The following is a 12,932-nucleotide window of genomic DNA, read 5'->3' on the forward strand; positions in this document are numbered from 1 at the left end:
GAAGCTGGGCTACAGTCCCGCACACCGTTAGGCCGTCTTCCGCTCACGCCCCAACATCGTGCAGCCCGCCTCCAGTGGTGTCGCGACAGGCGTGAATGGAGGGACGAATGGAGACGTGTCGTCTTCAGCGATGAGAGTCGCTTCTGCCTTGGTGCCAATGATGGTCGTATGCGTGTCTGGCGCCGTGCAGGTGAGCGCCACAATCAGGACTGCATACGACCGAGGCACACAGGGCCAACACCCGGCATCATGGTGTGGGGAGCGATCTCCTACACTGGCCGTACACCACTGGTGATCGTCGAGGGGACACTGAATAGTGCACGGTACATCCAAACCGTCATCGAACCCATCGTTCTACCATTCCTAGACCGGCAAGGGAACTTGCTGTTCCAACAGGACAATGCACGTCCGCATGTATCCCGTGCCACCCAACGTGCTCTAGAAGGTGTAAGTCAACTACCCTGGCCAGCAAGATCTCCGGATCTGTCCCCCATTGAGCATGTTTGGGACTGGATGAAGCGTCGTCTCACGCGGTCTGCACGTCCAGCACGAACGCTGGTCCAACTGAGGCGCCAGGTGGAAATGGCATGGCAAGCCGTTCCACAGGACTACATCCAGCATCTCTACGATCGTCTCCATGGGAGAATAGCAGCCTGCATTGCTGCGAAAGGCGGATATACACTGTACTAGTGCCGACATTGTGCATGCTCTGTTGCCTGTGTCTATGTGCCTGTGGTTCTGTCAGTGTGATCATGTGATGTATCTGACCCCAGGAATGTGTCAATAAAGTTTCCCCTTCCTGGGACAATGAATTCACGGTGTTCTTATTTCAATTTCCAGGAGTGTATATGTAAACGAGTAAATATTTTTATGGCAATGTCATTGTGACACCACACTGCACGCAACCAGGAATGCTCTGGCTTCAAACACTGTCACGTCTAATTCTTCTTCTGTCAACACACTCCATGTGAAATATAGATTAAACGAATACATATTACAGAACACTAACCACGAAAAATTTTCAGCTGCAGAGCAATTCTACCTCTTTGACTTAAAATAGCGCACTACATAGCAACTGGATAAAACGTATTGGCTAATTCACAGATGCATAACTCACTACACATTAAAAAAATGAAACATAAGCCACCCGTTGTGGCTGAGCGGTTCTAGGCACTTCAGTCTGGAACCGCGCGACCGCTACAGTCGCAAGTTCGAATCCTGCCTCTGGCATGGATGTGTGTGATGTCCTTAGGTTAGTTAGGTTTACGTAGTTCTAAGTTCTAGGGGACTGATGACCTCAGATGTTAAGTCCCATAGTGCTCAGAGCCATTTTCAACCATAAGCCACCAGAATTATTTATCACAAACTGATCACAAATCTGTGATTGTGGTACTGACAAACAATGAATTATAAAGAAACAAAACATTATTTTTTACCTTTGTCGCAAACCATCCTGCTATGGTCCTGGCAGATCTGTTTAGTGTAGTTACCTCACTCTGCCTTGTTCTTCTGTCCTTTAAAGCAGGACAAAGTGAACACCTGAAAACCCACATGATGATACTTTAGCTACTACTGTTTTGTGTTTGACAGATAGCAGTGAACTTCTCCACATACAGGTATATGAATCTCTGTAGAAAAGGGTTAGCAGATCTTACGATCGTAATCAGTTGTAAGATGTTCCTACTTTGCAAAAATCCTTCGTGATGGGTGATTTATTGTGTCTTGTGAAGATAAAGGCCTTTAAAGTGCATACCGTATGTTGGGCCAGAGAGCCAGGGGCCAACTTTCAGCTTGTCTTTTGCGTGTATAGTCCCGCACTAGCTGATCCATAACTTGCTCATCAACGTTAATTTGGTTATCAAATTTCACAGTCTCAGGCGTCTGCTTCTGATTTATTATGGCGCATGGCATTAGGGAGGATTGCACCACTGTCAGTTCTTTTGTACGTGCAAATAGACTTAAATTTAAAATTTTTGCTATGATTACTTTCCTGCACTCTCATATTAATATTTTCCATATGTGAGAAATAGCTGCAAGCTTATCAATTTGTAACCTAGCCTCTCTTGTCCTTTTGTCATCACATCTGACGAAACTCCTTATTGCCTCAAACCAACTCATAGACCTTGTATCTCTGTAGAATGGATCGGAAAACTTTCCCAGAAAGAGTCCAGTGATTGGAACATCCCAGCCGTTATCTGCTATAATAGGAATCCAAATATCTCAGAGGGTGAACATTTCATTTCTACTTACGTCATTCTAGTTTATTTTTCTTGGTACAGAAATTCTTTTTCTTCTATGTTTGTGCATCTCACAGTTTTCGCCACAGGCTAGAGGAATAGACAGATCCAAAGCATTTTGGGATGTAAGTGATTAAGCCAATTACTAACAATTGTATAAATTTCATCAAATTGTGTGCAGGTGTTTCATTTTGCACAGGGATATTTTATGCATACCATATGGAGCAATTTACACGTTAGCAGTCTCACTGCTTATTTGTCCAGGGCATTATTACCTACGTTAGCACCATCACCACCACTTTGTTCTTCACCGAAAGAGTTGGATGCCACTGCCTGTAAAAACAGTTTCATTGTTTTCGTCAAAGCAGTAATTACATATCAAAGGAAATCGTCATCTTCAGGTATCCATTGAATAACAATTGATTCAAAATTACAGCTTGAAAAATGTAGCTACGTTCTTTCTGCGCGTATTTTTTTTCTTTTTAGGTGTAGATTCCGAAATTCTATACGAAATAGAATAATATGAAGCAATAGCCTCAGCACTCTTTTTCTTCTATGGACTGTAGGAATATAGCTGTTGTTCGTGTTGTTGTTTAATATTTCAAATTACCCTTACTTTTCTACCGAATAAGTACCTAATATCAAAGACAACAGCACTGTACAGCACACACCTACAACATTTCTACACAGCTTCACACACTCATAACATCTACTGCAATATTTGGCTCTCTTACACGAAACAGGAGCACTTTATCTGACATCTGCATAGTCTTGCAAACGGTAACTATGTATTTTCTGTTCTCATGACGATGTGTCTGTGAACTAATGAGGTATTCTCTGAATTCCAATAAAATGTAATTGATTACATATGACACTAATTTAATCATAGTATCCCCTGTCCCAGGTTATGTAAATGTTTGGTATAAAGAAGAAAATGTGAGTGTCACATTAAACTAATGGCATACATTTCTGATAGTATCTGTAGAGTGTTACTGAACATTGCAAGAGAGCATACCTGGTGAGTGGGGGCCCAACTTCAGACCTTTCATACAGCAATTAAAAGTTAAGTCTTTCTCAGCGTCCATTGGATCCAGGGTACGCATATTAGGGTGAAACAAGTATTCGCTATTACGTCAATCTTAACGGTACGGTACGTATCTTACAACTGTTCACAAACATAAGTAAATGGATTTTTGTTCATCCTTTCTTTTGAAAGTCTCTTGAGAATTATGGCAACAACAATGTTCAATGTTTTTATGACATTTTGTCTCTTTCTGGTCGTGTGCAGGTCATCAAGATGCTGGTGATAGTGGTGGCCCTCTTCGCACTCTGCTGGCTGCCCTTGCAGACCTACAACCTGCTGCAGGACATCTATCCACAGATCAATGGGTGAGCTATGCTGGTTTCTCTAATGTATCTTCTTACGACATCACATAAACTATTTGAGCCTTGATTGAAGTGACGCCTATAACCAGTAGACAACTACAGAAGTCACTAAGTTGTTTCACTACAAAACTTGAACCACGTTTCAACGTTTATATTCACAAACTAACAAGAAAGAAGTACATTACCTCCATTGTTGTGTCCCGATGATTGAACAGCAGCAGTTGTTATTTTACGGAACTGTTTGCACGTTTCGTGATTTTGTGTGAGCTATGAGAACGAGTGGGAGAACTTAGTAACGGTCAGCCTGACAGCCCTCCAGTAGGGGAGATTAACAGCACAGCAGGAGTCGACTAATTTGGACTAAACGCCTGCGGCCGAGCCGTGCATTGGTAGGTGCCGCAATGATGCTGTCGGTGGGGTATCCCGATTGTACTGTGAAGTAGTGCCTATGGGTCAGGGTTCTCTCAACAAACGTGAAGGTGGACAATAGATTTGCAATACACTAATTAGCATTTTCGTTGCGTAACAAATGCCATAAGCAGTTGGATTCGTGGTAGCAGTCTGTTTCACACGGGTTCAGGTGAGGCAGACACATTTTGTCGAACTTTGTGTCGGAATTTGGTTGGTATTTTGAGCTATTAACTAACCATTTAGCCACTGTACTAGCGAAATTTTGTCTCGAAGCACGAAAAAGTATCATTACTAGTTTGGAAAGGATTGTTTTCCAGTTCCACAAGGTTTCAGTTTCGCTTTTCTATAACTCACGTAACTTGTTGCAGCAGGTAGGTGAAGAACATTACCATTTTCATGATATAATGCTCATGTACTTTGCACACAGTATGCCTTATAACCTGCAAATAATTCTTCAATTTCATACTCACAGTTATCATGTAGCTGCAACCACTATAACATTTATCAGCAACTACATGTCTTCGTTGTAAACCCATTAATAACACAGTCTGAAACCTAAAAGTATATATAGAGTGTAAAAGAATAATTCATCATATAAAACTGAATGCAGAATCTGCAAGTAATCATGGGTTATCTTTTTCCACAAACATATGGTAAAGTACTGTTGTGGTTATGTTGTGCATCTTAGAAAGGAGGTGTCCTTAAGGGAATTACAGATGGATGGATCGCATTCTGACTGCTGCAGTGTTTAAGTGTTGGGAATCGGCGACTAAACCCTTGGTACTGGGTGTTAGACCAGCTCCTTTCTGCTTGGTAAGGGAGTACAGATTTGAGACATTACTTTGTTATCGTTCTGTAGGGATTCATGTTCATCTTGGCTGAAGATCAGGGCCAGACCTGCAGCAGTACAAAGGGACTGACATCATTTTCTGTGAAAATAGTGAAAATTATGAAAACCCAAAACATGTAGTGACTGCAGTATTTCTTGTCAATGCTGGCAATGTGAGATCTTTATTTTAGTGGAGTTTCAGGCAATTATTATTAGAAATTCATGAGAATTTTCCAACAAATAAAAACCCAGTATGCAGATTCCAGGAGGATGAAACTGCAGATGTGCATTGTTGGTCTGTTATATATATATATATATATATATATATATATATATATATATATATATATATATATATATATATATATATATATGAAGCAGGGACGATACTCTATGTCCAGAATTTCCTCCCAATGTCTTGTATCAATTGGCACAGAAACAGCAAGCACCATGAGAATTATCGCTGTGTGTTTTAAGACCTCCTAGCTCCAATTGGGGTGGAGATACGGGCAAAAACGACTTTTTACTAGCCCCAAGCGGATAGGGTGCCCTGTACAACAGGCGAGTTAGGTGGGAACAGTATCCATCTGCCAAATCAACCTGCTTTTCAGGGCAGACTGTGTATAAGGGGCAAGCAATGTCTTTCTAGGCCCTAATATGTAGGCTTTCCTATAAGTTTGCGAAATATCAGCCTGCCTTATCGAGCTGCTTTGTGTGACAGTCTGTATATCATGAGCAAATAAATAATTTTGAGGCCCATGATTTACAGGCTTCCCTGTATCACAGATGTGTTGTGGGACTAGTAATAGCTTGCTTTGTTGAACTGTATTGCAGGACTACATGCACCATCTGGCATGGCACGGGACAGTCTGAAACGGTTAGAGGATGGATGGATGGAGTGACGTGGAGCAGGAAGGGAGGAGTGGGAGATGCCTGAGGCAGGTGGGAGGAGTTCAGGTCTAGTGGGTGGGTGGAAAAGGAAGAGAGGGAGAAAGAGATGGAAAGAGAGAGGGGTAGAGGATATAATCAAAGGAGAAGGGGAGAAAGATAAAGAGGGTGGAGGAAATGGACAAAGTGAATGGGAGGAGTAGGTATGGTCAATATATGTGTTGGATGCACGTGAGGGCGAGGCTGTGGAGAAAATCTAGTTACCAAAAAAAAAAAAAATTCTCTCATCTTGATTTACAAAATATTAATGAATTCTCCCATTTGCTCAGAATTGTTCTGGACCAAAATTACTTTGCATTTAAAGACACTGTATATGGAAAAACTGATCGATTAGTCATGGGATCCCCAATTACCAGTAAAACAGCTCACATTTGCATCAATCACATTGAACATCAGTTTTTTTAACCCACACACACAATATCTTGAAAGAGTAGTATGACACAACAGATACGTCGAAGACATCATACATTTGCATAATGGGACCAATGGGCAGCTGCCACTTTTTCAAAACGTCTCCAACAAAATGCATCACGAGATTCAGTGAATGGTATAACACCACTCTGGCTTTGCACTCCCATTCTAGGTTCCAGACATTTCGTTACAGGACACTAAAAGTTCACTTTAATATATTTAGGAAACCAACCACGACTAGTTCTATTATTCACTGCTCTTCAGTTCATCCAAAGCAGGAAAAAATTACCGCTCTTCGTGCAATGCTTTATCACGTGGCTAGAGTCCCTCTCTCAAAACAAAACTTCCAGTTGAATATCATTAAATTCATGGCACATGCTAATGGCTAACAGCCAAATGTTGTTGATGTTCTTCACCAGCGAATTCAGTCGAAAGCCACTTGTAACAATCGGTACTGGACTACTACATCATCGACTAGTAACGGTAAGTGTAACAATTTTTTTTTTTTTTTTGCAGAATCCCATATGTAGGAGTTATATCTCAAGGATCGGCAAATGGCTAAGAAAATTATACCCGCCTTCTACATGCCCCATAAAGTCACACAACTATTGAAGCACCACGAAACCAGAGGAGACAAATTCCATTTCAAATATAAACACAAATTGCAGCATTCTACACATTCAACGTAAGTGTCTGGTTTCAAACATTTTAGAAGAAACTGAAATTATCCGCACCAATTGCCACGATCCGTTCGGCATTTTGAACTAGCGCTTAAGCACGCAGTCCCGCCGAATAACTTTTCTTTCTCGAAGCACTGTCTAGCCTCATTTCCTTCTTTTTCTGGTTTCTGATTATTGTACGCCGCATATGTATGCTTCTTAACTGGGTCAGTATTTTTCGCCATTACTCTTGTGGCCATTAATTAGGCTTAACGAATCTATGGCATACCCCTGTCTTCTATAGTAAGATCTACAAAGTCCATCCAGTTTTTTTAAATAGCTGTAAAATGTCCTCTTTTAATAGAAGTTTGCATCTTTTTAATTTTTTATCCTATGAGTATGGCTCATTATTGTGTTGCATCATTATCTGCATCCTCTCTAATTTAAAATTTATCTGTCTTTCATGATGTACAATTTGTCTCAGGTCTTACCTTATGTAAGCCTTGATTAATTGTCGACCTTTAGTTAGGAGGTTTTAAACTGACTTCACTTTTAACTTGTCTCTTTAGTGCTATTGCTGCTAGCTATTAAAATCGATACAATAATTTTTGACAGTGTGGACTGTAAGGCTTTGCTATATTCTATTTTGTTCAATAGCGAGATGCTTTTAAATAGGAGTGGTACACATGTATGTTCTTTTATCTAATAACTGTGGCGCCTTGTTCCACGTCGCCATATACACTATGTGATCAGAAGTATCCGGACATCTGACTGATGGCGCTCTCCATCGGCAATGTTGGAATTCAGTATGGGATTGGCCCATCCTTAGCCTTGATGACAGGTTCCACTCTCGGAGACATGCGTTCAGTCAGGTGCTGGAAGTTTTCATGGTGAATGTCAGCCCATTGTTCAAGGAGTGCTGCACTGAAGAGAGGTATCGATGTCGGTCGGTGAGGCCTGGCACGAAGTAAGCGTTCCAAAACATCCCAAAGGTGTTCTGTAGGATTCAGGTAAGGACTCTGTGCAGGCCAGTCCAATACAGGGATGTTATGGTCTTGTAACCACTCCGCCGCACGTCGTGCATTATGAACAGTTGCTCGATCGTGTTGAAAGATGCAATTGCCATCCCCGAATTGCACTTCTACAGTGGGAAGCAAGAATGTGCTTAAAACATCAATGTAGGCCTGTGCTGTAATAGTGCCACGCAAAACAACAAAGGGTGCAAGCCCCTCCATGGTAAACACGACCACACCATAACACCACCGCCTCCGAATTTTAGTGTTGGCACTACACACGCTGGCAGATGACGTTCGCCGGGCATTCGCCATACCGACACCCTGCCATCGGATCGCCACATTGTGTACCGTGATTCGAGTCTCCACACAACGATTTTCCACTGTTCAATCGTCCAATGCTTACGCTCCTTACACCAAGCGAGGCGTTGTCTGGTATTTACCGGTGTGATGTATGGCTTATGAGCAGCCACTCGATTAGGAGATCCAAATTTTCTCATCTTACCTCTACGTGTCATAGTACTCGCAGTGGATCCTGATGCAGTTTGAAATTCCTGTGTGATGGTCTGGATAGGTGTCTGCCTGTTACACATTACGATTCTCTTCAACTGACGGCGGTTTAATCAGTCGACAGACGAGGTCGGCATGCACGCTTTTGTGCCGTAGTTGCTCCTTCACGTTTCCTCTTCACTATCACACCGGAAACAGTGACCTATGGTGTGTGGAGTGTGGAAATCAAGCGTACAGACGTATGACACAAGTGACACCCAATCACCTGTCCACGTTCGAAGTCCGTGAGTTCGGGGAGCGCTGCATTCTGCACTCTCGCGAGGTGTAATGTCTACTGAGGTCGCTGATATGGAGTACCTGGCAGTAGATGGCAGAAAAATGCACCTAATATGAAAAACGTATGTTTTTAGAGGTGTCCTGATACTTTTGATCACATAGTGTATATCCCTACTGAATTAAATACTTGCATGGCACTCGTGAGAAAAAAGGGAAGTTTCATTGCGTTTTATGGTTTATACATAAATTTTGTGTCGCCGGCTCCTACTCAAATTTACTACAGTTCCGTACTGCCCTGCTCGATGTTTCTATTTACTCCTGTTAAAGAACTTTTATCGTTTTTCATAAAACTTTCTACATAACATTTTTTCATTTCTTCATTTTAAATATAAATCACAATTAAAATTGGGAACGTCTGGGCTAGTAGCCACGCGTTCTTCTACCCTTCAAGAGATGACAGTACTTTTGCCACTCTGGCTTACCAGTTTGTTTCCCTATTCGCGTACGCTGCTCCATGCTCTGCGCTCACTGGTAATACTCCGCGTCCTATACTAGTCCACCGCGGCCCTCGGGATCATAGCATGAACTGTAAGTTCATGGTGTTCATTGTATATTTCTTATGCAGGCGGTTGGCCACGCGGGATTAGCCGAGCGGTCTCAGGCGCTGCAGTCATGGACTGTGCGGCTGGTCCCGGCGGGGGTTCGAGTCCTCCCTCCGGCATGGGTGTGTGTGTTTGTCCTTAGGATAATTTAGGTTGTGTGTAAGGTTAGGGACTGATGACCTTACCAGTTAAGTCCCATAAGATTTCACACACTTTTGAACATTTTATCCAGGCCGTTGTCCCTTGTACTGTCTGATTTCACTTTGTTATTGACTTAGGTTTTACAGTGCCTAGCCCGACAGGTGGTTTCTAAAATATTTTATGGAGCTTTTTTGTTTTTTTTTTTTTGTTTGTATTGCTGCGAATAAAAACTTTAATTATCTCCCGTCTCTTGCTATTTTCAGAATAACACATGAAGTTGGGCGTAGAAGAGCCCTAATTACAGTCGTGCAATATTGTGCCTCCCTGTACCATAATAGCCGGGAGATCAAAACTACCTCGTTAGACAATTTTATTGCATAAATTGTGTACATTATGTGTCGTACACCTCCTCTTCTTTGGGCAACAGTGTCTATGGTTGGGAACGCTCCCCATGCGCGTGATGGAATGGCGTGAGAAGTACCAAACTCCTGGACTACACACGTCTCATTTCGTCCATTTTCTAGTTTTCCTTCCCTAAGTGAATCCAAATGTTGTCTCGGGGCCATTTTGTAATGAAGAACACAACTGAAATGCATTATAACTCCTCGCTCATGGATTCACACTGTCTTTTCCAGCACCTTCAACTGCCTCGTGTTGCAGGGCAATGTTCTACAAACACACTGACCTCGTGGCATGTAATATCCATCTTTCTGTGCGCGAATTTTTGTTCCACTGCGCGGAATTTTTACTTTTTGTAGAATTAATTACTACGGAAAGTTCACTATGTATGCCGACGGCAACTATGCTCCTGTTAACTTGCTGCAAATACTTTTCACACTCTTTTATGTACCATTTTATTTTGTTCTCCACCTGTTCACCAACTTCGCATTCTTTTCTGCATTTCTTTTGGCGTGCAGCTTACTGCTGTGCAATTCACAGATTGCTTCCACATGTGTAGGGCAATAATCAATACAAGAAGTGCTTGTTTTTAGACGTAAATAATACTCACTGCTTCAGGCAGTTCATGCTATGTTTCTTGCTCTGCTTTACCCTAATTAATTAATTCGTTCATTCTGTGGCGGTGCAGCCAGTTGTGCCTCCGTTACCACGGCGGGCATGGAGTGAGAAAATTTATTTACCGAGAAACGCCCTCAGTACTGGAATACCACGACAGCTGCCGTGCCATGGTACCGTCTCCCACAGGCAGTGTGTAACGCCCTAGCAGCAGGGTACTGGCGCGGTGCAGCAGCATGTTGCATGGTGGCTATCTAACTGCTTACAGAGGCAACCAGAAATTGATTTTCAATATTTCGCGTGGTTATTAACTGAATTTCAAACTGCTGTCGTAACCTTCTCATTAAGAATTAAATGTTATGTAAAAACCTTAGCGCAGTATGACACGTTTTACAGTTAAAAATTGTGTGTCTGTCCTGCGGCAGCGTACTTGGTACTTGCAAATATTTGAATTATAGTCATTAATAATTTGTGAATGAGAACAGTCAGCGACTTACTGCAAACTTACTACATAATATCATCTGCTTACGTAAGATTCTCACGCTGACATACCACACGAAATGATGACAGGAAAAAAATTTTTACAGTGTACAACATCGTTGACGCAACGGGCAAGACGACTTAATTTGTCACTTCTTTATTACAACTCTATTCGGCGGACTTTGGGCGATGCAGCGTGATTTACAAAGTTCCGCTAAGCTGGTGGTAAATTTTCCCTTACACTCGAATACCTCCTTGAAGTTAATGGACTGCATTTCTCACCCGGAAAAAGCTGTAGAAAAAACAGCTGTACGCTCCATAATCTCAAGTCGTACTAAAATTGTTTTGGCGGTGGAAGGAATTAGTTAAATGAAGTTATTTGTGTGCACAAAATTTCACTCTATTAAAGCCTGCGTACGCTAATCACTACCAAACCTTACTCTAAACCGCACATAGTCTGAAAAGTTCATACGCACCCGCCATTAATAACTGTAGTCAGTTAAGATAATCTTTCACCGAAAGTTTTCGAGCGAATTGTTTCTTTTAGAATTTCTGGCTCACATGTTGCTATTATCAGTCTCATGATACAAAATGTTCAAGTTCGCGAGTAAGCTACACGCCACGTGGTATTTACTTATTTAAAGGTCGTCAAATGTTCCGAATTTCACACTGTTCCTTAAATTCCACTCTTTACGGCACTTCTCAAACATTTTAGTATCGAAATCTTGCAAAATAAAAACTTTCAAGGAAGTACATATCAATAGGTCTGATCACTATGAGATCCAAGCCACGAGTCTACTCATGTGACTACACGAAAGGAGCTTCTAGTTCCCAAAATACAGGCGAATATAATAATTTCTGATTGTCACAGAAACATCTCAGTCAGTCGGAAAGCTTCATCAGCCTGCTCACTCCCGCGCATGTAGAGGGTGTTTCCATAAGAGCAAGCAAAAATTTATCAAGGCATAGACAATGCTCCACTGAACAATTTGAGGTAGGGAACCTGGGGTCAGAGAAGGCAGCTTAAGGGAATATGGAAGTAAACTTGTCTGCTGCATTGTCTAGCATTACTGTTTCCCAGCTTATTTACAAATAACATATGTACAAGTTTACACGTGCTGTGCTGCTTATTTACTTGTTTATTCTCTATTTCAAAATGGTTCAAATGGCTCTGAGCACTATGGGACTCAACTGCTGTGGTCATTAGTCCCCTAGAACTTAGAACTACTTAAACCTAACTAACCTAAGGACATCACACACATCCATGCCCGAGGCAGGATTCGAACCTGCGACCGTAGCAGTCGCACGGTTCCGGACTGCGCGCCTAGAACCGCGAGACCACCGCGGCCGGCTTATTCTCTATTTCCTGCAAGGAAACGAGGAGGAGAGCCTAATTACTGGAAATCAAGATGCAGGTTTTGTTTACTTTACTTGTCCGTGGGTGGTTCTGTTGTCCCCTTGGCTGTTCGTGCGAGGATGTGGATACAATATGACGGTGCGGCGCTTCACTTCAGTGTGGATGTCCGCAAACAATGCTGAATTTCCTGAATGGGAAGAGGAGGTCCTAATCCATGGCCTGCGAGGTCACATTATCCTAATCGCCTTGACTGTTTCCTATGCGGATGTCTAAAGACACTTGTGTATGAGACACCAGTGAATACGGAGGTGGAATTAGTTACCAGAATCGTATCTGCCTGTCAGGGTGCGTCAGCGTCTTTCTCGTCGATGTCATACTTGCATTGAGGTTGATGGCCGTCTATTCCAGTACTTTTTGTTAGATACATTACAAGTGCTACGTTCATTGTATCAATAACAGCATTTGCAGTGGACTGTAACCAAAGTATATAAAATAAGTACATAGTAACGTGATTTTAATCCTGTTATTTACTTAAGCTAGTTTCTTCGGCTCCAGGTTCACTACCTCATATTCCTCTATGGCCCGTTAAATTTTTGCACAATGTTATGGAATCACTCTGTATTCAGAACCAATCAAAATTTCTTACCGAATCAAAACA

The 12,932-nt window shown here is 42.1% G+C and overlaps 1 protein-coding gene across 1 annotated transcript in view; it reads left to right on the forward strand.

Annotated features, from left to right (window-relative positions):
• Positions 1-12,932, forward strand: part of LOC126204225 (neuromedin-K receptor-like) — a 188,688-nt gene that overhangs the window by 147,343 nt on the left and 28,413 nt on the right. Inside the window, exon 4 of the mRNA XM_049938622.1 lies at positions 3,526-3,626. Coding sequence (XP_049794579.1) covers positions 3,526-3,626 — 101 coding nt within the window. The remainder of the gene's footprint in view (positions 1-3,525; positions 3,627-12,932) is intronic.

This window comes from Schistocerca nitens, chromosome 9 (assembly GCF_023898315.1).
Source record: "Schistocerca nitens isolate TAMUIC-IGC-003100 chromosome 9, iqSchNite1.1, whole genome shotgun sequence".
NCBI classification, from domain to species: Eukaryota; Metazoa; Arthropoda; class Insecta; order Orthoptera; family Acrididae; genus Schistocerca; species Schistocerca nitens.